Raw genomic sequence first — 23187 nt, forward strand, 5'->3', positions numbered from 1 at the left:
ATGAGTTCTATTTGTGGATGGCACTGAGCTGCTTGAATTAAGCCCTGGTTTGTTAATGAGATTCTTAATTGTTCAAAACAGTCTTGTCTAACCACACAAGAGAAACCAAATGGAGGAAGAATGTTTATCATCCAGACTATGATATGCAGTTAGATAGACAGTTGGTAGAGCTGGTCCATTAGCACATCTTAGACAAACACTGCAGATACACAATGAAATAAATTCAGATTGAGTGAAAAGGGAGTAGGTTAATCCCTAGAGAACTGCCTCTGGAAAATCATACAGTGCTTTTAATGACCTCAAGCTTCTCCCTGAAACAAAGGCCCATTTTTTTAAAGTGCTAAATACTCTTCAGTTGGGTGACACAGTGATTAGAGCACTGGTCCTGAAGTCAAGAAGACCTGAGTTCGAATCTGGCCTCAGATCCTTATTAATTGTGTGACCCTGGGGAAGTCACTTGACCTCTGGTTGCCTCAGTTTCATCTGTAAAACAGGGATAATAAAAGCACCTACCTCCCAGAGTTATTGTGAAAAATCGAATAAGATATTTATAAAGTTCTTAGTATAGTGTCTGGCACATAGTAGGCACTATATACATATTACCTGCTATCATCATCCTCATCCTCATCACTATTATTATTACACATGGCAGCAAAGCATAGGATGCCCCAATTTCCAAAGAACTGAAGTTGAAAGTCACTGAAAGGACGACAGAGAGACACATGATGGACATGAGTAGGACATAGCATATTATCAATGAAGAAATACACTGTAGAAATGATGTAAAAATATTGAGTAATAGATGACAGGAAAAGAAGTGTGAACTGGTCATATACTTCAAGCAAGAAATTATCAATGAACTAGTTGTGTGGTCCATTTGTACATGCCCAATGTCAAGAGAGACCTCTAATGGAGGACAAGAATAAGAGTTGCATAGGATGAGAAAGGGTGGCTAGATTAAGTTTTAAATTATTGAGGGGTATATCTATATCATTAAGATCACAGGACCACCCAAACTTCCAAAGAATACAGTAACTATAGGAGTATTTAATAATACAAAGTGCTAAGCATATACTAAGTATGCTAATGATAGTCTTTAAAGATGGTAGCTAAAAGTCCTTCAAGCCAAGAACGCTAACATATTCATCTTTAAAACTAACACAGTTTCTTTCATATATGGAAACTCAAAAGATGCTTTTTATTATTACAGACGCCAGTTGATACTTGGAAGACCAAGAGGTCTCCATTTAGTCTTGACCACAATGATTCCTGTTGGACAGTTTATTATCTACATCACAGACCAACCTTAACACCTTCCATGCACAAAGTTCCCCCATAAAGTCTTTTGTACTCAAAGAAAACTTTTTTCTTATAAAATTCTAAGAAATCAGTGAAGTATGAATGTTTTAATGCACTAAATGTAAGGCAAATAGGCATCTCACATAAGACAATGACTCTGACTCTGGAAAGAAGTCTTATTTTCCTTTAAAAAAATGCTTGCTTTCAAAACTAATAAAATGCTACCAAGTCTTATCAGACTGGTGTAATTAAATGCCTAAAAATCAATTCAAACTGTCACATTGCCAGTATACAAATTACTGCTAATGTATTTAAAAGTAACTTCATCTCCTACAAAAATTAACACAACTTTAGTATTTATTATCACCCCTATCCACAGGCATCATGACAGTAAGTTTTCCCTAGCACTGTCTGAATTACCAACAATTCTAAATTACTGAGTTATGTCTCTACCACAAATCTAGATTATTGTTCTATTGCCATATTTCAAACATTACGAGGTGTATTTTTTCTATGTGGAAAGAGAAAACTAAAGCTCATAAGCATATACTTATCTCTGAAGTAAAATTACTAGGCATTTATTAGTTATGCCATTACTTTATTACTGTATTCTGTGCTTACTTTCAAAAAGAAAAACATTAAAGTAGCTAAATATGCAATAATATATATTAAAAGCTTGCACCATAAAACCTAAGAAATAAAACACATGAAAATCAGATATTTATTATAAACCTAAAGTTTTTTTAACTAAAATCCTTTGATTCAATTTGACTATTATGAAAACAAGCAATTTAAACAAAACTGATGCCAACACCAGCAACAACCACTTTTCCATTTTTTCCTGTTAACTATAAAGCTGTCCATATATGTTTGAACACAATGTGACACAAAATATGAAACTAAATTATTTTAAAATTGTGAAGGATCAGTCAGGAATGGGGGAAAAAGGTTATTGGTAAAGATTTCTGACCTCTCACATACCCTAAAGCTGTGTTGTTATAATGAGATTGTTTATTAGAGATGGAATTTTTCTTTGTATCACATAATACTATTTAATCTCTATGTTAATCTTTTTTATAGATTTTTATTCATTGATATTACACTATCTAGATTCCCCTCCCTACTCTACCTCCCCATATCACTCCTCTTATACCCTCTATAGAAAGCCATGCCCTATGACAAAGAATTTTTTTAAGAGAAAACAAAATTTCAGGAAAAAAAAATCAACCAACACATTGAAAAAAATCTAACGTTTTATGTGTATCATTTAATTTAGATTGGTTGCTGTTTTTGTTGTTGTGCTTCCCATTTTTATTGTTGTTGTCCTTATACATATTTTTCCTAATTTTGCTTATTCCATTTTGCATAAGTTCATGAAAACCTTTCCAATGCTCCTCCTCATCATCATCATCCTTTCTTACAATACAGTAATATTCCATTATATTCACATACCTCACCACAAATTGTTTAGTCATTCCCCAATCCACGGGCATTTATGTTGTTGTTCCAATTTTTGGCTACCATAAAAAGTTGTACTATAGGAGGGCGGAGTCAAGATGGCGGAGTAGAAACAGGACCTCCCCGCTGCTCCAGCTTCCACCTTCCCCAATCCATGTAAAAAAAACTTTGGAGCTACAGAAGCCACAAAAAGACACAGAGAAGCTAACCTCCCACTAAGGACAGCACAGTAGGCCAGCAGGAATGGGCCAGTGCAGTGCTCTGGGAGCCGAGCCCAGCCCCACGCCCAGGCTTTAGCCCCAAGGTGGGCCTGACCAGCCACCAGATGTAGGGCCTCCAGATCAGCAGAAGCTGTGGCCATTTCCAGACTTATCAACACACAGATGAGGACAAAGTGAGAGGTCAGTGCAGTGTGGACTTTGGGACCCAGTAAGTGGGATTGCATGGCTTTTGCCCCCAGGGCGAGAAGCCGCTGGGACCCCTGACATAGCCAGCCAGCACCAAGTGGCAGCTTCAGCTCCTGGCCTGCAGAGTGTAGGGGGACCAAGCACCAGGCTGAGGGGTAATCACTCTTGCTTTAACCTTCTTGGATCTGGATAGCAGTCTAGGGTGGAGATCCTGGGATGTATGACCAGCTTGCCAGAGCATGTGGAAAATTCAGAGAAGGCACCCAACTAATACCTCCGGCAGCTGAGAAAACCCCAGCGTTTTGAACGAAAGCTCCCCTGTCTGGAGGCAGAGTCCTACTGTGGCAAAAAGCCCATGGGCCAAGTGACTGAGGGGTGATGTGACCAGGCAAAGGAAACAAAGCAGACAGAAGATTCCAACATTAGACTCCCATTTTGGGGACAAAAAGGAGGAAAGCATGGAACAGGAGGAAGACAGTGAAGTCAGAACTCCTGCACCAAAAGCTTCCAAGGAAAATACAAGCTGGTTACAGGCCATAGAGGACCTTAAGAAGCAGATAAGAGAAGTGGAGGAAAAATTGGGAAGAGAAATTAGAACAATGCAAGAAAATTACGAAATGAGAGTCAACAGCCTGACTGAGGAAAAAAGCACCTTAAAAAATAGACTAACTCAAATGGAAAAAGAAGCTCAAAAAGGCAATGTGGAGAAGAATGCCTTAAAAAGTCAAATTTGCCAGATGTGAAAAGAATCTCAAAAGCTCACTGAGGAGAATCATTGCTTCAGAATTAGATTGGAGCAAATGGAAGCTAATGACTTTATGAGAAATCAAGATGCTGTTAAACAGATCCAAACAAATGAAGGAATAGAAGGCAATGTGAAATATCTCATGGGAAAAACCAGTGACCTGGAAAATAGATCCAGGAGAGATAATTTAAAAATTATTGGACTGCCTGAAAGCCATGACCAAAGTAAGAACCTAGAAAGCATCCTCCAGGAAGTTCTCAAAGAAAACTGCCCTGATGTTTTAGAACCAGAGGGAAAAATAGAGGTTGAAAGAATCCACCGATCACCTCCTGAAAAAGATTCCAAAAAGAAAACTCCTAGGAATTTTATACCAGGTTCCAGAATTCCCAGATTAAGGAGAGAATATTACAAGCAGCCAGGAAGAAACAATTTGAATATTGTGGAAACACAATCAGGATAACCCAGGATCTGGCAGCTTCTACACTGAGGGATCAAAGGGCTTGGAATATGATATTCCAGAGGTCAAAGGAGCTGGGATTAAAACCAAGAGTCACCTACCCAGCAAAAGTGAATATCATGTTTCAGGGGAAAATATGGTCATTCAGTGGAATAGAGGACTTTCAAGCATTCTTGCTGAAAAAAAAAAACCAGAATAGAAAATTTGACATTCAGATACAAGAAGCAAGAGATGCATGAGAAGGTAAACAGGGAAAAGAAATAAGAAGGAACTTATCAAAGTTGAACTATTAACATTCCTATATGGAAAAACAATAATTGTAACTTATGAAACTTTTCTCAGTAGTTGAAGGGAATAGAAATATATATAATGTATGTGTGTGTGTGTGTGTGTGTATATATATATGTCTATATATGAGGGCATGTGGGCATATGAATATGTATGTGAATATGTGTATACATAGATAGAGGGCACAGGACCAATTTAACAGGAAGGGATGATACTCAAAAGGTGAAATTAAGAGGTGAGAGAGGAATATAATGAGAGGAGATGGGGAGAGACAGAATGGGGTAAACTATCTCATATAGAAGAGGCAAGGGAAAACTGTTACAATGGAGGGGAAGAACAGGAAGGCAAAAGGGAATGGGTCAACCTTATTCCCATTGAATTTGGCTTGAGGTGGGAATGAAATACACACTAAATTGGTATCTCACCGTCCAGGACAGTAGGGGGGAAAAGGGACAAGAGGAGGGATGATGGAAGGGAGGGCAGGCTGGGAGGGAAGGAAGTTGGAAGCACCCGCTTTTGAAAAGGGTCAAAAGCAAAAAAAGCATCAAAACAGAGAATAGAACAAGTGAGAGGGAAATATAGTCAGTCTTTTACAATATATCTCCTATGTTATTGTTTTGCATTAGCCACACATGTACAATCTATACTGAACTGCTTATCTTCCCAGTAAGGGTGGGTGACAAGGAAGTAAGGAGATGAATATGGAATCCAAAGTTTTAAAATCAAATATTTAAATATATACATATATATATATATATATTACTATTAATACTATTTTACATGTAATTGGGAAATAAGATATACAGGCACGGGGGCATAGAGATCCACTGGAAAAGTCGAAAGGGGTATGGGAGAAAATATGGGAGAGAGCAGATTGGAGGAGGGGATATCCTGTGGGACTGCTATTTTGGGGCAGTGGGTAGGGGAAAAACGGGGAGGAAATTTGTAACTCAAAATCTGGTGGAAATGAATGATGTGAATCAGAAGTTAATAAAGCATTTGAAAAAAAAGTTGTACTATAAATATTTTGGTGGCTAAACAACAGTCTTAAGTTTTGATTCACAAAAGAAATTACCAATATTCACATTTCAGGGGTGGCTAGGTGGTGCAGTGAATAGAGCACCAGCCCTGGAGTAGGGAGGACCTGAGTTCAAATCCAGGCTCAGACACTTAACACTTACTAGCTGTGTGACCTTGGGCAAGTCACTTAACCCCAACTGCCCTGCCTTCCCCCCCTCCAAAAAGAAACACACCCCAAAAAACCCTCACATTTCATTAGTTCATAGTTAAGAGTTAGAATTGGGAGACACTTTAGTGATCTTCAGGTCCTGCTTTCTCATTTTACAGAGGAAGAAACTGAGTCCCAGAGAGGTTAGGTTACTCACCCATTTGGTTCAACAAGATTTATCAATACTTATCTATGCAAAATGTACACATATTTTAAAGGTTTACAAAAACAGCCATGTGTAAGGGTTATGGGATTTAAAGATCTTCCATGCCCCGTTGGACTTGCTGACGTAGCAGGAAGGGGCGGAGCAAGAGGAAGCGGAAGCCAAGCTAGCGTTCTTTTTGGTGGCTGGCGGTGGTGGTGACGGCGGCAGCAGCAGAGGCAGTGGCAGCGCGAAGCCCTTTTTGAGTTAGAACTGCTAAGGACTTTCTGCTAAGGACTCCTGCTGAGGACTGCCAGGGGCCGGAGCTGCTGGGAGCGCTCTTCCAGGACGCTGGGTGGTTGCTGTGAGTGGGGAGAGGAGGACCTTTGCCTGAGGTAGCCTGTTCTGTTTTAAAGGCTTGAAAATGTGGGTGCTTTCTACTTTATCTACCTGTGCCAATGTCATAACTACTCTGATGGCTTTCACTTTCTGGTTTTGGGACTCAGTCTTTTGGTATCTTAATAAATTTTCTAGTTTATTTCCTCATATGGCAAACATGACGTATTTTCTAATGGATAATTATATCAGCATATTTGTAATCTCTATAGGCATTGTGAATATGGCATTGCTGATACACCATGTTAGATAAGTATTGCAAATATTATTATCCCCATTTTACAGAGGAGAAAATAGGCTCACAGAGTCAATGTGAGAGCCAGGATTCAAACGCATGTCTTCTGAATCAAAGACTGATCTTACCAATACACCACTTCACAAATTTTACCAAATTGTAGTTTATTTGAAATGGGGCTCTGATTACACAACTTTTAAGGTTCCTTCAAGACTTGACACTCTGTGCTCCTCTAAGGGTTGAATTTGAGCAAATATAACTTTTTCCAGACTTTTCTGGGGTAGTTATCATAAAATTGATGATGTTGAGATATCCCGCATATTGGTAAGAAATATTCACCTTTAGTCTAGATTAATTCCTTTACATATTTTAAAAGCTTTTATTTGAACTTTCCTCCTATAAAGACACACATGTATGAAAGGAAGTTACCATTTCAAAACTGAAACACAAGAGTAGACACATTTACTTCCTATGAGCTCCCTATGATCCATGATCTATCAAAATTTCTGATGCAGTTCAAATATACTATTATATAGGATAACACATTCAGCTTCGCAATAACGATCTGGGAAAATAATGTAACAAGTCATGCTCATACACATTCAACCCCTTTTTATAGAATCACTGTGTCAAGTCTAGAAGAAATCTTGAAATCATCCGATCCAAACCACTTTAAGGAGAAAACAACATCATCCACAACTCCCAAATAGTGTTTTGCTTATTGGTAGTGCCTTGGGACTGAAATGAGAGAAATACTCACTGAATTATTTCCACCTTGAACTAGCCTTCTCTACTTTCCCTCACTATTCTAAAGTAGACTTCAATAAAACAAACAAAAAACATGGAAATCTCCTATTACCAATTAACACTTAGCACACAGAATTAGTTCTCTTTGTACAAAACCATAAGCAACATAATGCTTAATACAGATGTTCTTCTGTTTTATAAAACAGATGTTATGCAGTTAATATTAAAAGTAACAATTATCTTGCATTTCTATAAGTATTTTTTTGTAATTTACAGAAATGTGTTCCTCATAACTTGCAAGCAAAGTAGCTGTACGTAAATCAAGTTTTTAAATCAAATCATATTTTAAATCCAGTGTGTTCAACATTAAATTTTAATAATTTAATTCTTCACTACTATGTACCATTACAAAAAAATGACCTTTTAATCAAGTGATTAATTATACCTAATTAACTTGTCTCATAATTCTGATTTTCATATACCAATATTTGTTTAAAGCATAATATACCTATAATTTTTTTTCAAATGGAGGCTGATTTTGATTTATACTTACCATAAACAAATCATAAAAACATCAAAAGCTATTTGGTATTTTTCTAAGTCCCCTGAGCTATATTTCTGTAGCTCCAACTTCCTGATAAATGACTATTTGGATGTCCTCCTAGCATTTTAAACTTAACAAGTCCAAAACAGAATTCATTATCTCCTTCACCTACCCCAACATCTTATTTCTGTCATGGAAGATGACATCACTTCTCTCCCATTCATCCAAACTCAAAATTTCACCACCAACTTTTTCTCTTCCTTCTTCATGAACTCTAATATCCCATTAGTTACCCAAACCTCAAGACACATTTGATAAACACTGCACACAGCATTGTGCTAAGCATTAGAGAGAGATACAATGACAAAAAAAAAAGAGTCTTCTCTTAAGGAGCTTACATTCTGCTGGACAAATATAGTATATGTACAAATAACTAAGTATAATGAGCACTAACAACAGGCAAGAGTGGGGGATTCCATGTCTCCAATACTTCTTGCATACGTCCTGTCCTCTTAAATCAGACACTAACCATTCTCCAGAGCCTCAATATCTCAATATTAAACTGTTGAAATCAATGTCCTATCGCATTTTCCTCCCTCCATCATCTCCCCTCCCTAATCCATTCTTCACACAGCTTCCAAAATCACCTTACTAATGTACAGAATGCCCATGTCATATCTCTGCTCAAAAAACTCTCAGTGGTTCTCTCCACCCTACAGGATAAAATATCTTTCAGATATTTATTTCACTCTGCTCTCTTCTTCTTTTTCTCTTGAGTCCCAACCAACTATGCTATTAGTTGTGCAATTCAACAAACATTAATTAAACTCCTGCTATTTGCTAGGCAATTGAGAGACAATGGCGAGAGGAAGACGGGGCAGAAGGGAAGAGGAAGAGGAGAGGGGGGGAGGAAGAAAAGGGAGAATAAAGAGAGAGAGAGAGTGAGGGGAGGGAGGGAGGGAGGGAGGAAGCGAGGGAGGGAGGGAGAGAGAGAGAGAGAGAGAGAGAGAGAGAGAGAGAGAGAGAGAGAGAGAGATTGTCCCTGTCTCAAAACTCAAAGTACTCATAGTTTACAACACATACACAGATAAAGTAATTTGAAGAGGAAGAGCCCACTAACAAGTGGGGGGGATGGGGGGAGTTGTCAGAGGCCAGAGGTAAAGGAGGTCAGTTGTTCTCTTATCTCATCCTGCCCTCTCCCACCTCCTTGCACTAAACACAGACTATTTCCCTCATTTTTTAAATGTACTGCACCCCTCCCCTCAACCTCTGTTGAAAACCTGTAGCTGCCAGGATTAGCTCATGTACCAACTCTTCCATAACACCCTCTCTCATCTTCCCATCATTCCCCCATGAAAGTGAGCTTTCCTTCCATAAATTTCTTGAGACTTTTGTTCTGACTTTTTCTCTGTTCCTATAACATTTTCCCTTGTATCATATTTATCTGTGTACTTATTTGAACCTACCTTTCTCTCTGACACCAGGTTATAATCTTTGAGGGCAGGGATTTTTCTTGTAATCTAATTATTCTAATCTCTGTGTTGCCAGTCTGAACCATAATTCCAAGTATACAATAAGCATTCAATGAAAGTTTACTGAAGAGCAGAAGAGCAATCTATTGAAAACTAAACAGAACTAGTCAGAAAAAAAAAAATAAGAATGTGTTGTTATTATTATGACAGAGGTCATGACAAGACCTGGATTTAGAGTTAGAGGACCTAGACTCCAACGCCAGATCTGCTACTTACACATCTGTATGACCACTGGGCAAGTAAAGTAAATGCTTTGGGCCTCAGTTGCTTCATCAGTAACATAAAGGGATTGTACTAGATAACACGTAACATCTGTTCCAGCTCCAAATTTAGGATGTTACAATGTAATAACCTCTGTCCAATGTTATTTTTAAAATTTACTACAGATGAGTCAGAAAAGAAGCATAGAGTAATGGCCAGAGGCTTGGTCTTTGAGTCCAGATTTCCTCTTACACACTGGGGCAGTGTACTTAATTTAAGGCATTTACTTTTTTTTGAAAATGTTCATCTTTAATAATGGACTTATGGGACTGCTAGATGGTGCAGTAAATAGAGCACCAGCCCTGGAGTCAGGAGGACCTGAGTTCAAATCCGGCCTCAGACACTTGACACACTTACCAGCCCTGCGACTTTGGGCAAGTCACTTAACCCCAATTGCCCTCCAAAAAGAAAAACAAAACAAATAATGAACTTAAACAGGAATATTTCAACATGCAAAGAACAGAAAACCATTCATTTCTACTATTCACAGTTCAGGTCTTTAGGGATATAGTAACAAAACCATCCTTTATCTGTATCCCTTCTGAACTTTCTTCTGCTCACTTTTGCATATTCTTAAATGTTTCATTGAAGTTTTCTCTAAAACAACAACAGGATCACTACTCACCAAGTACCTTCCAACAACTCTTCCTTCCCAAATAGAAGCCTTCCCTTGAAATAATTAAATTGAGTGAAGAAAAACAAATATACACATTAGCTCAGTCTGGAAACATACATCTCATTCTGTACCTCTTGTCTAGCATCTCCCTTATAAGAGGCTAGAAATATGTTTCCTTCTCATCAGTTTTCTAAAGGTATAATTAGTTACTGTGTTTAATAGAGTTCTTAAGTCTTCCATAGTTGTTTCCTTTACAATGTTGCAATCATTATATAAGTTGTTCTCTGGGTTCTGCTTAAACTTGTATCAAGTACATGATACATTTTATATCTTTTACAAGTCTTCCCAGATTTCACTGAACTTGTCCTTATTGTCATTTCATACAGTATAATATTTAATTATATTCATATACCTTTATTTGTTCAGACATTCTCCAACTGATGAGTATCTACTTTGTTCCTAATTTTTTGTTACAACAGAAAGTGCTACTATAAATATTTTTGTCCATGTAACCTCAGATATGCAGAAAACTCATATAAGAAGAGCTCATTCCTCGAGCTCCCTTTTGGTAACATATCTTGTTGTGGTGTCACTGGGCCAAATGTTTTGGAAACTTTCAACGTATAGTTCCAAATTTACTTTACAGAATGCTTTGACTATACAACATAGCTCCACCACCAACACATTAATGTGCCTATCCTCCCACAGCCCTCTAACAATGGTCATTTTCCTTTTTTAAAAAAAACTTTCTGCCATTCTAATGGGTATGAGGTAAAACCCTGGAGTTGTTTTGATTTTCATTCATCTTATTAGCAGTAATTTAAAATATTTTTGTGGGACTGCTGATAGCTTGCATTTGAGATTTTGAAAACTGCTTGTTCAAATCTTTTAATCATTTGTAGATGGAGTCTTGTTCTTACATATTTGTACAAAGTCCTTATAAAGGCTGTCCCAAAAGTCTTAGTGCAGCTGTAAGCTATTAATCAACTTTTGGAACACTCCGTATAACTTGGCTATCAGACCAATATCTGAGAAATTTCTGCAAAGATTTTACCCCCACTTAATCATTTCCCTTCTTATTCTATCTATATACTGTTTGTGCAAGAGCTTTTCAATTTTATGTAATCAAATTGTCCGTTTTATTTTTGATGACAATCTCAATCCCTTGTTTATTAGTCAAAGAACTCTTCCCTTATCCAAAGTTGTGAAAATTGCCTTCAGGACTAAAGATAAAATTCTCTTTTTTGAACTGTAAAGCTCTTGACAACCAGGTCTCCTCCTACATTTCCAATATTCTTATACCTTATTCCCATCTTCCCCCACTCCTCTTCAGTCCAATGATAATGACCTCCTTTCTGTTGCTCAAACAACACACTTAGTCTCCAGATTCTCAGTATTTTCAATGGCTGTACCCCATGCTTGAAATTCTCTACCTCCTCACTTCTATCTCCTAGCTTGCTTTAAATCCCAGGTAACTGTCCTCTATTAGAAACCTCTCCTGATCTCCCTCTGTTTGTTGAGTATCTCCAATTTATCCATTGCATACCTCATTTGTACATGGATATTTTCATGTTTTCCCTATTAGACTGTGAGCTCCTTGAAAGAAGGGATTGATTTTCCCCTTTCTTTTAATGCACAGTGCCTGTACATGGTCTGCACTTGATAAATGTTTGACTGACAAAAGGAATCTCTAATCCCTTTATACTAATACATTTATGATATGACCTTTTTATATACAGTCCATATATCCATTGTGGAGTTTTCAAGATACAATACCTAAACCTAATTTCTTCTAGAAAACTTTCCAGGTAGGTTTTTCAGCAACTCACTGATTTAGCAGACCCTCAGGCACCTCTCTAAATTACAAAGAAGTTGATGATCTGCATCAGTTGGAGAGCTAGGGAAAGAGCAGAAGTTTCCACACCAGATTGAATCATAGCTACTAACTCCCCCCAAAAAATAACATAAGGGAAAACAGATAGCTCAGTATGCAAATTTAGTTGCAAATGAAGAAAAAGATACATATACCAACTATAAAAACAAAAAAGGTGGCTAAATTTAATTGCTTAAGTATACTACTTTTATAAAATATTAATACCTTTCAATCATTTCTTGGGGTAGCCATAAACTCTATACCAACAAGGCCTAGTAGAAAATTAAGACAAAAACAGTTTTAAAAGTTGATGCAGTTCATAGTCAAAATAGTCCTCTGACCTTTAAACATACCACTGGGATATATCTACTCACTCTGAGCCCTCTGCTGAATCATTACATCATTATTCCTAGACTGGTAGGAACAACCACCATCTTTATCACAACTACAACTTAACTAAGAAAATGCTCCTTTAATTTCCCAGCAAAAGATCCAGGCCCAATTCTACATTTAGGAATAGCTTTTCTTTTTCTGAGACTTCTTACTGACTTTTTGTAGGCTCTCTATGAATTTAATTCAGATTATCTTCTTGTATTGAGAAGCAAAAATTTCACAGTGACTTTCTTCTGTATTCAAACTGGCTTGCTGACATTCTTATTCAACTTCAAAAATGCCATTTTAGTTAGTTTGATGTGAAAGAATCTCTGCATTTGGCAAAGTGAATGAATCATGGAAGGATAAAGGTGAGTGAGTTCAAGTACGAATTCTGAATCTTTTGGTCCAAATCAGTAACCACATTAAATAATAATGAAACAAAATCATGCCCTAAATAAGCTTTTAGGTTTGTTTTTCTCAAAACTCTCTTTGATCTAAATTACTCTTGCTAAACCAAACAATAAGTGTTGTACCTTCCATTTATTAGTATATAAGTAGAATCAACAACTAGAAACTAGAAATCCTTCAGTTACTAAAACACCATTTAATAGTGATTACCATTGTGTTACTCAAACCTATGAAAAATACGTTCACCGTCAACTTTACCTTGAATTCCTAGGTTTTTTTTTCTATTTCCTATAGCTATTAAGTTTCATCTTATTAGTCTCAAACCACTGTTTCATTCTACTGTAATCTTTTTGGATCCATTTTTATTACATAATATATCAGCTGTTTGGCACTTCATATCATTAAAGAAATCTGTTCAGGATGTCATCTATGTCATATAAGTGAACAGAACAACATTAAGAACAGAGCCTTTGGCCCACCACTCAAGAGGTCCCTCCAGATTGATATTTATCTATTCATCACTACTCATTGGAGCCTACTTTTTCGACTAGTTGGGACCTCATGTAACTGTACTAACATCTGGTCCACATCTCTCCATCTTGTCCATAAAATTGTCATGAAAGATTTTATCAACATGTCACAAAACATTTATTGTTTCTAGCAACTTGAAGAAACCAAGAAAATTATTATGTATCTATGTGCATGTTATATATTTCCACAAGAAATATAAGGTCTGGGAAGGGAAAGACTATTTTTATTTTCTTTTTGTATCCCTCACCACAGTATCCCATAGAAATTAGAAATTCAGTAGTCATATTTTTTTTAATTTGATGAACATAAAATGTTACCTTTTTTCAATAACATTTCTGACATCTTTATTATGTATTTACCAGAAAGGTATGTAGATGTTAAATCAGATGCTATTCTCAAATAACAATTTTAGCTTTTGGCAGGTCATTAACCTACTGAAGGCCATCAATATTATTCAGTTCATTAATTTACTGCAAGTTGCTCTCCTGTGCCTCAAACAGTGAATAAAATTAACTGTTCAATTCAAGGAACAGGGTAGCTTCTCATTGGTAGGATGCTGGACAATTTTTTCATGTTCTTTAGCTTCAAAACCATTGATAACTTCTCCACAATACAAAATAGTTTTTTCCCTGTTTAACTCTGAATTATAAAGTATATTTGATACAAAAAAATCTATGACCTTTACTCTCCAGGTTAGTAGTCTTAAATAACCAGCACCTTGGTATCATAAAGCTTTTTAAGTATAATATTTTACCAAAATTTCTACCAATTTCAAAACTTTTTTGAAATATAGTAAAAGTAAAACATCATTTACAATATTATCTGAGTCCCTTAGAAAGTGAATTTCATAAGTCTGTTAAATCTCACACTCAGATACTAGAGTAAAAGAAAAAGAAAAAGAAATCATCATGCACGAATTCGTATATCAATTCAGCTTGGCTGATGAAACAGTTCTAATCCTTGTACTCAGTATATACGTTGGAGGTGAAGGAAAGGTTGAATACTCCTGCTTTTTTATTAAATAGCTTTCAGAAATGGAGTAAAATATCATGAGCTTTTGTCTGTAAAGTGAGGAATATATACTTTATAAGATGATCACCAATTCTAAATCTGTAATCCTCTGGTCTTAAGTAGTGGCACATATTTTCTTTCTCTAAACAGGCTTTTCAGTGAATCTGTTCTATTTTTTAAGTCATTTTATACTTTTGCAAGAAATCTATAGTGGTAAAATTCTCTAAGATCATTTTTTGAATCTGCTTAGAATTGTTTCCTTGTTTGCTTCGACAGTTCATTGTCTAATTCAGTGAAACACCTAATTGCCAAAAGGAAAAAAATACATTAAAAAGAAAAAAAAGGAATCTAAAATCATAAGACAGAAAGCTTACTTTCCTGGTATTAAAAGTATACTTCTAATAGAGAAAAAAATGCACTCATTTCCATTTCTTATGTGAATTATATACCATCCACTACTGGCTGACCTTCTATTTCCCGATGGAAAAAGGACAAATGTCCTACTTTCAAGTTCTCCAAGTAATAGACCCAATAAATGTCAAATTTAATTCTTAAAAACCAATGATAGCTGTTCTTTACTTCTAAATCAGATATTCTGACTTGTAAACTAATAATGAAGACAAATATCAAGGCAAATAAATTATTTCTTAAGTATTTCCTAGGAAACAAGAGAAACTGATAGAACTCCTGCATTAACAACAACAAAAAACTTTGACTGAAGCCCTTTTTGTCAGTGAGATAGATCACTTAAAGGCAAAGCATACTTTTTTTGACTAAGACCTTTAACATGTCTATCAATGACAGCATAGTCATTTTGCCACTCAAATCCATTTGATCCTCAATGTTAATACTACACAAATTTTGGCGATTCTCACTATTCAGGATATCTCATTGCAATATTTATAGCAAGTTTCATTCTCCAAACATGGTACTTTTTTCTAGAAGGAAAAAATATATAAGCTTTTACCTCTCAGATTTCTGGGATGAACCTGTTTTGTCCGAGGCATCTTCTCTTAGTCACAAGCAACTTTTTCCTCTTAGAAATGGTGGTATAACCAGGTCAAGAAAGGGTAGCTCCATAAACCCACGAAATGTGTCAGCTAATCCATGTACTGTGGAAATGAAAACAAAACTACTCAATAATAAATTGGTACACATACTGAGACTCCAGTGTCAGGACAGGAGTTGACATTCAAGAACAGGCATCAAAGAGGGCAGACTCTCTCTTCGTGGTTCACTAATCTACAATTCAAGGTTGGCTTGTAGTAGGGATGGCAGCAATAAGACCAGATATGTTCATCTCAAGATCTGAAGTTTACAAAAGACTTTGCATTCATTATTTCATTTCCTCCTCAGGAGGTGGTCTGGTAGGGCAGGTGAAGGCATTAGTCAGGACCTGTAATTTCAGTGGTCTAAGTCACTTCCCATGAGGAAGCTCCCTCATGGGAATGCAGTATATACATTGGCATCTGTTGTACATTTTATACCTTAGAGAGTTGTCTACCATACTGAGGTGTTAAATGACTTTTCCAAGGGTCACACAGACAGTGGTAGGGCTTGAAGCTAGGTCTTTCTGACTTGAAGGTCAGAAGTTCAAAGAGGCTGATTGACTTGCCCATGGTCACACAACTAATAACATGTCAGAAGTGGGATTTGAATGCAGTGATTAAATCCAGTTATTTTACAAGTCTGAGAGTCCTTAACAGAAAAACTGGAAAACGGTCCAATCTCAGTTTTCAAATGACTCTACTAATAATAAAAACATTATTACACTTAAATAAAATCCTCCAATATTTCATTTTGGCATGAAGGCAACTAGAAAAGGTCTTCTTAAGGTTCCACCAGTAGGAGTACAAACTCTAGTAGGTCCTATCTTGATGGAATGCATTAAAACTTTGGGTTTCTATATCACAGAAGAATCAAATTAGCTAAGTTAATAGATGTTCATAAATAGATGATTATTAAAACCACAGCAACTCACTACTAATGAACTACTATGGAATTCAACTGTTGCAATCTGCATCAGTGAGAGGTATAGTCACACTAATGAAATCTGGATTCTTAAAAATATACATTATCAAAAAATACAAACTATTGAATAGGACAATAAAATGTATTTACCATATACAATAATCTTCAACTCCAAGAATAATTTAAAGATCTGTGATTCAAGAGTATTTGTACTCTTCCCATCTATGCCTTAGCTAGGGATTTCATGGATATGTATGTGTGTATGACATACATTTAAATATAACTAATGCATATATCATGTATATGGGTAGATATAAAACAATCACCTGATGGTCAACTATTAAGTGATGAGGCTTTTCTTTTTTTTCTTTTTTAAGATGCTCCTCAGAAGAGACACAGAGTCAGTCTATCACTGACCCATAATAATACTTTCCAGGGATGGAACTACCAGGAACTCCATGGAAAACCCAGGGTCACCTTCATACCACAATGAAGCATTATAATACAAAATAAAATTGTCAACTCTCCCTTCCCAGATTAACAACAAAAATCCAACACTTCTTCCAATCACTCAAATAGAGCTTGTAATAAACACCGCAGTTAAAAAGTGGATTTTTCTTTTTTCATTAAGCTCCTTTGAAAGACAGTTGGTAAACAAACACAAAGTACTATTATTTTCTCAGTTTCTAATAGGACAGCATGATCACTATGCAAAGGCCCCAAAGCCAGAAACAGAGGAATTAAAATGTTTTTAATTCCTGGTGAGCCAGTCACTAGGAATTCATTATTTGAAACAGTCAAGTACCATGTAGCTAAGAAATAATTCTAATAGTGAAAGTCACTTGGCATCTGTGGTTAAAGAGACATGCCTTCGAACACTGATAGAGTAATATAAGCTTTTAGAAATTCATTGGTGCTTAGAAGTCGCTAAAAGAGAAAGAAGGCAAAAGCTACCTATTGTTATTAAATGTATTTTCCGTTCCTTGAGCACAGTCATTAATGGCCATAGTAAAATATTTATAAATCTCTCTGGAAAAGAATATATGGAAGAATGTAAAGTATAATAATGGATGACGATAAATAAAGTGCATGCCATAATGTATGCTAAATGATTTGCCAGGGTGATGTGGTCAGGGTCTCTATACTGTAGTAATGTATAAGCCACAACTCGGGGAACCTTGTTTGCTCACTTATTCAATACAGAATTAAGTATATTTAGTTCGAAATAAGCATCAGCTCCTTGAACTACATTTCTTTTTATGCACATAGTGTGGAAAATGTTCACAATACCTGAGACTTTAAAAGTGTGAACTTCAATGTTAATGCAATACAATTACATAATTCAAAATGATATGTACTATAAAATTTTAAACATGTAAATTTCCAGTCTGTTAATATCACTTCCTTCTACCCCTACATTGCCTACCCACCCTTCCTACCTTACCATTCCATGTTAAAATATTTATGGGAAAAGATGGGCATTTTTAAGACGGCAGCCTTATACTAGCTTAGTACGATCATTCCGTTATGGAAAAAAAAAATTACTACATACAGCAAAAACATGACATGATCAAAAGCGTAAAGACAGTTGCAAAGGGAAAAACATGAATGAATGTGGAGGGCGGAGCCTGGGAAAACCCCTCTGCAACGCTGCACTGAACAAAGCGCTTCACATGCCAGGACGGAGGGGGGTGGGGGGGAATGGAACTGCAAACCCAGGACAGACCCGAGAGTGAATTCGAAGGAGGAGGAAGACCAGGAAAAAGAGAAAGCGATGGAGACGGAAGGAAGAAGAAGGATAGTAGAGGCAGCATCCGAGCCTCTCCATGGCTAGTTCGAGCACGCACACACACACACACACACACACACACACACACACACACACACACACACACACACACACACACACACCTTCATTCTCGCTTCCACAGCCAATAACTCATTAGCAAGCACCACCAAAATGCAAGCCCTGAACCAACACAACTACATGCCCATCTTTCCAGTCACAACTACTGCATGCGCTTATCTACAATCTAGAGGGGGAAGAGGAGAGTAAACAGGGACTTTAAAGAAGGAGGGGGAAATGAGAAGAAAGGGGGGAAAAGAGAAACCCACAAAGCCGTGGGGTGGGAAAGCTGAGGCCTGGTCTTCCTCACGCCCCCCTCTTTTCTTTCCTCCTCGAACCCAGCCCCTCTCCCCCCCTCCCCCAAATGCGTCTGCGGCGATAACAAGGTTTGCGGGGAGGTGAGATTTCTTTTTTACCTGGTCGGGCTACGAGACCGGAGCTCTGGCGGCTGCAGTAGGGCTGAGGCGCGCACTAGTAGGAAGTGTCTCCCCCCACCCCGCCATCCCATCCCCTCCCCTCCCCTCCCTTCCCCTCCCCTCTCAGCTCGCTCCTCTCGGCTCCTCTCTCTGCAGGTCGCAGGGGACCCGCACTCCCTCCTCCCTCTCCGCACCCCCAGCCCGGGGATCGCGTTATCCGCGGGTCCTCCCTCGCCTCGCCCCTCGCTCCGCCTTCTCCTCGGGCTGGCTGCGGCGTTACAGCCGCTGCGGAGCCCACTTCAAACCTGCAGCTGCGGAGCCGCCGCCGCCGAAGCCGGCCCCGGCCAGGGCGCTGGAGCTGCTGATGGCGGCCGCCGCCGCCGCTGGGGGAGGCAGCCGCAGCAGCAGCTCCGGCGGCAGCAGAAGCAGCCGCAGCAGCTCGGAATCTCCACGACCCCTGCGCGGCGGCGGCGGCGCCTGGGATCCCTCCTTCACTTGACAACCTCAAACACAAACATGACCTCCCCCTTCCCCTGCCCCTCCCCCTTCCTCCCCCCTTTTCTCTCCCCCTCCTCCGGCACCGCCGCCGCCGCCCCAACAGCAACCACTCTCCAGGCCGGTGACTGACACTAAAACAACCCGCACTGAAATATTAAACTGGGGGAGAGGGCCCCAGGGTGGAGGGGGGGGGGGCGACTGGAGGACCGGACGACAGAGGGGGCCTGCGCCTAACATTTTTTTTTTCTCTTTTCTCAACCCTAAAACAGATCGTAGCGGGAAACTGGCTGGGGGAAGGGGAGAGGGGGAGGAGATGGACCTAAGCGCTGAGGGAAGGGAGAGGGTGCTGTCCACCCTGTAGAGACTGGCTGCACAGGAAGTGATACAAGGGCGGACGGACGGACTGACGGACACGGCTCAGGGTGAAGGGGAAGAACAGCCCAGAGAGAGTGCGACCCGCTTTCCCCATAGGGAAGCCTTGACGCGGCTGGGGGCAACTCCCCCCCTCCCCCCCGGGAGGTGGGGCAGGCGGCCGAGAGGGGTGTGCGGAGAACGGGGGCGGGGCGGGTGAGCTCTCAGAGATAAGGAGAGGTTACCTCCTCTCTCCACTGGGGCGGGGAGGGAGGACACACTCAATGTCCTCCGGGGCCAGGAGGAGAGCCGGCTCCCGGCGGGGGCGGGGGAAGGTCCGGAGGCTTTCCCGGGGCGGGGCGCCCGGGCAGGGGTTCCCCCAGGGGCAAGAGGGGGTGCTGTGATTGGCTAACACCTGCCCGAGGGCGGGGCCAGGAGGGGCGGGGTGAGGGTGTAGGGGGGAAGTGGAGTCTCCCTCCTGGAGGGGCTGCAAGCCCCACTAGTAGAGAGGACCCATTGGTGTAGGCTCTATACACGGAGAGCCTAGTACCGGAAAGAGAGGAGGCTGAAGCCGGGCATTCGCGCCCCATCCCAGTTAAGGGGCTAGGGGGACTTTTAGGACCGGGTCTTTCTCCCCACCCCAACCCCTAGCCAGCGGGAATCAGGAAGCGGCGCCTCCCCCTCTCCGCTCTGGGGCCGGGGGAGGGGGGGACGGAAGGAGGCGGTGGCTCCCCTCGCAGGCTACGAAACACGTAGTTCAGCTGGGGATAGGAGGAGGGGAGAGGCTAGGGACGCCGCGGAAGCGGGAGTTGGGGGAAGGGGAAAAGGGAAAGGGAGGTCGCCGGGTGACCCCGGCTGTCCCATGGGTCCGGGGGGAGGAGTAGGGAGTGGAACAGACTGAAGTCACGCGGCGACGGCTGCTTCGGAGGAGGGGCCGAGAGGGTCGCGCGGGTTGGAGGGCGGTTGGTTCAGGGGAAAGAGGCGGGGAGAGTATGGGCTGCCAGGTCTTTTTACTTTCTATTGCAGGATGTGGGCCGGGCCGGTGACGTCATGGGGTCTCCCGGCCACGCCCCCTTCCCGGGTTGAATGAGGGAGGGGTAGAGAGTGGGGGATGGGGTAGGGCAGGAGCTTAAGGGTAAGCAGAGCGAGGTGGAGTGGGGAGGGAGTAGGGGGTACCCCAAGGGGGTTTTCTCAGCAACGAGGAGAGAGAAGGGAAAAGTCATTGTGAAACTTGAAACTCATTAACTTTGAAAAACAACTTTAAAAAAAAAACCTGGAGAGGAGGGTGGAAGGGACGAAGGGGAATTATTATTAACCATGAAACCACAGTTTTGGTGGTGGCGGATGTTCCTATTAAAAGGGAGGAAAGCCAAGGTTATTCCAGAGGCCCTCTCCAAAAGCTGGCTGGTGGTTCCCAGGGCTGAAAGCTTCAAGGGGCATTAACCCCTACCTGCCTGCTTCTTCCTCATAACTACCCTCTAGGGGCCAAAGTAAGACTGGGCAATAAATTCAGCCTTGGGGGGGGAGGAAAAGAAGGCGGAAGGGAATAACTTAAGTCAGGATTTGACCTCAGTTCAGACTTGAGAAAAGTAGAAAAATAGTAAAGGAAAAAAAATGTTTAAGACTGTAGCCGGAAGAACACTGAGCTGTATATAAACCTGCAGTGGACAATCCAGGGAGGTCTTAAGGATAATTTTCAAAGATTCTGAGTATGTTTCACAATTATACCAGGAGACAGGGATGGTTGCGATGGATGAATGAAAGGTTTGGATCTAGAGATATCGCCACCACATACTTAACCAGAGAAAGGAGCAGCCTGAGGTACTGGAGAGCTGGATGAGGCTTCTTTGCTCTTAAAAAGAAAATCCAAGATTAACCAAAAGAAAAGGGTTAGGACGTCCACTACTTAATTCTAAAGCATGCCATCTGTGGACACTTGCTTGGATTATTTTGTTCCCTGCAGCTTTCATAGGGCAGCCTTTTTTTCCTCCTAAAGGTGAACTCCCTAGCCTAAAACTACTCCACAGACCAAAAAGAAGCTCAAAGCAAAAGAAACAAGATTACATGAGCAAGAAAAGTAAGGGTGTAGGCATAAATAACAATGCATAAGGGGAGGGGGAAAAACCACTATTATAAAACAAGAATCTAGAAGTAGGTATAAACCAACGCTCATTTCAATAACTATATAAATTTTAAATGATACAAACTACTGAGGCGTTTCTTTGTAATAGTATTTGTCTCTGGAAGCTACATGTAACACTCATTCATACATATGTGTGAATACATCTTTTAATGAAACAAAATGGAGTAGGATACAGTAACAAAGGCACATACCTACCAAAATTAATAATCTGAAAGTTCCTAAAAGCATACTTTTTAAAATTATTAAAACAATTTACAATAAACCAAAGCAGAAAAGAGAAAAAATTCTCATGTTAACACTGATTCTGCTTTGTGTCATCACATTTTAAACACAAGCTTAAAATAACGACAGTCAACAAAGACATTGGATATACATTCAATAGGACTATTTCGTGGGTTATTTGGCATTCCTATGAAAATTTTAACTCATTCAGTGATACAAACTTGTGATTTTGAATTTACATTAAAAATTAACATTTAAGTATATCACACAGACTTTGCTTATAACTACACTATTTTTAAAGCAGCACGCAATTTGGGGGGTAATGCACAATTTATTTTTCTATTACTAGCTCCTATACATATATGTGTATACATATATATGCATATGATTTGAGTTTACCTTTCTCAGATTACTTACGTGGGGGCGGGGAGAGAAAGCCAATTTCATGTTTAATTTTTCCAGTAATCTGAGAGCAAGAAAAGCCAACTAAATAGGCATTAAACATTTTTTTTGGCCACAAAACAAGCCAAACGTTTTCCTTAAACTTTACGCCATACAGACCAAACATGGAAATTTTCTTAATTTTTCATTAAGCGAAGGGAAAGGAAGGTGCGGTTGGCCTCCTTAACGACGACATTTCGCCATCAGAAACAGATACAAGGTTGGGGGGCGGGGAAGGGGGAGAATGTTCATATAGTTCATACCTCTCCCTCCCCTAGCCAAAAGGAAAGAGCTTATTCACTACCATTCCTCAAAGCAAAGTAATCACCCCCACCCCCACCCCCTGGGGAGACGGGGGTAAGGAGGGGTAGCGAAGGGGGAGGTTCGAGAAGATTATAAATTAAATTGTTATTGTCTGTATAATTTACTTTCCGTAAGAAGAGTGAGACAGAATAGATCAGTCTGCAACCCCCAGTCCCAGGCATGACCCCATCTTTCTCTTCAAACTGCATCCTCCTAAACCCTCCCTCTACTCGACACCCTAACTACGGATCTCGAAGTTTAAAGTAAAAAAAGGAGACTCGCATTTTCCCTGCTGCGGCCCCTCCAGCTCAGAAGCTCACAGCCCACAGTGCGGAGCTAGGGCTTGTAGGGCTGCTGACACGGAGATCCCGGAGGTTCCTGCTCGCAGCCGCTGGCGGGTCACACATGCCGTGTCCCCTCCTCCTTCCCCCGGCTCTGGGTTT

The 23187-nt window shown here is 39.9% G+C and overlaps 1 protein-coding gene across 2 annotated transcripts in view; it reads right to left on the minus strand.

Annotated features, from left to right (window-relative positions):
• HIVEP1 (HIVEP zinc finger 1) overlaps positions 1–23187 on the minus strand; it is a 179376-nt gene that overhangs the window by 155874 nt on the left and 315 nt on the right. The window contains exons 1-2 of one of the 2 annotated variants that reach the window (XM_069101354.1): positions 18787–18889; positions 15521–15665 (exon numbers count right to left, since the gene is read on the minus strand). In XM_069101354.1, coding sequence (XP_068957455.1) covers positions 15521–15560 — 40 coding nt within the window. In that variant the 5' untranslated portion in view covers positions 15561–15665; positions 18787–18889. Of the gene's footprint in view, positions 1–15520; positions 15666–18786; positions 18890–23187 lie in introns of those variants that run through there. The other variant, XM_069101353.1, reaches the window with a different exon arrangement.

The sequence above is a fragment of the Petaurus breviceps genome, unplaced genomic scaffold, assembly GCF_028583685.1.
Source record: "Petaurus breviceps papuanus isolate PSGF00001 unplaced genomic scaffold, PetGlider_PUasm1.0 458, whole genome shotgun sequence".
In the NCBI taxonomy this organism is placed as follows: Eukaryota; Metazoa; Chordata; class Mammalia; order Diprotodontia; family Petauridae; genus Petaurus; species Petaurus breviceps.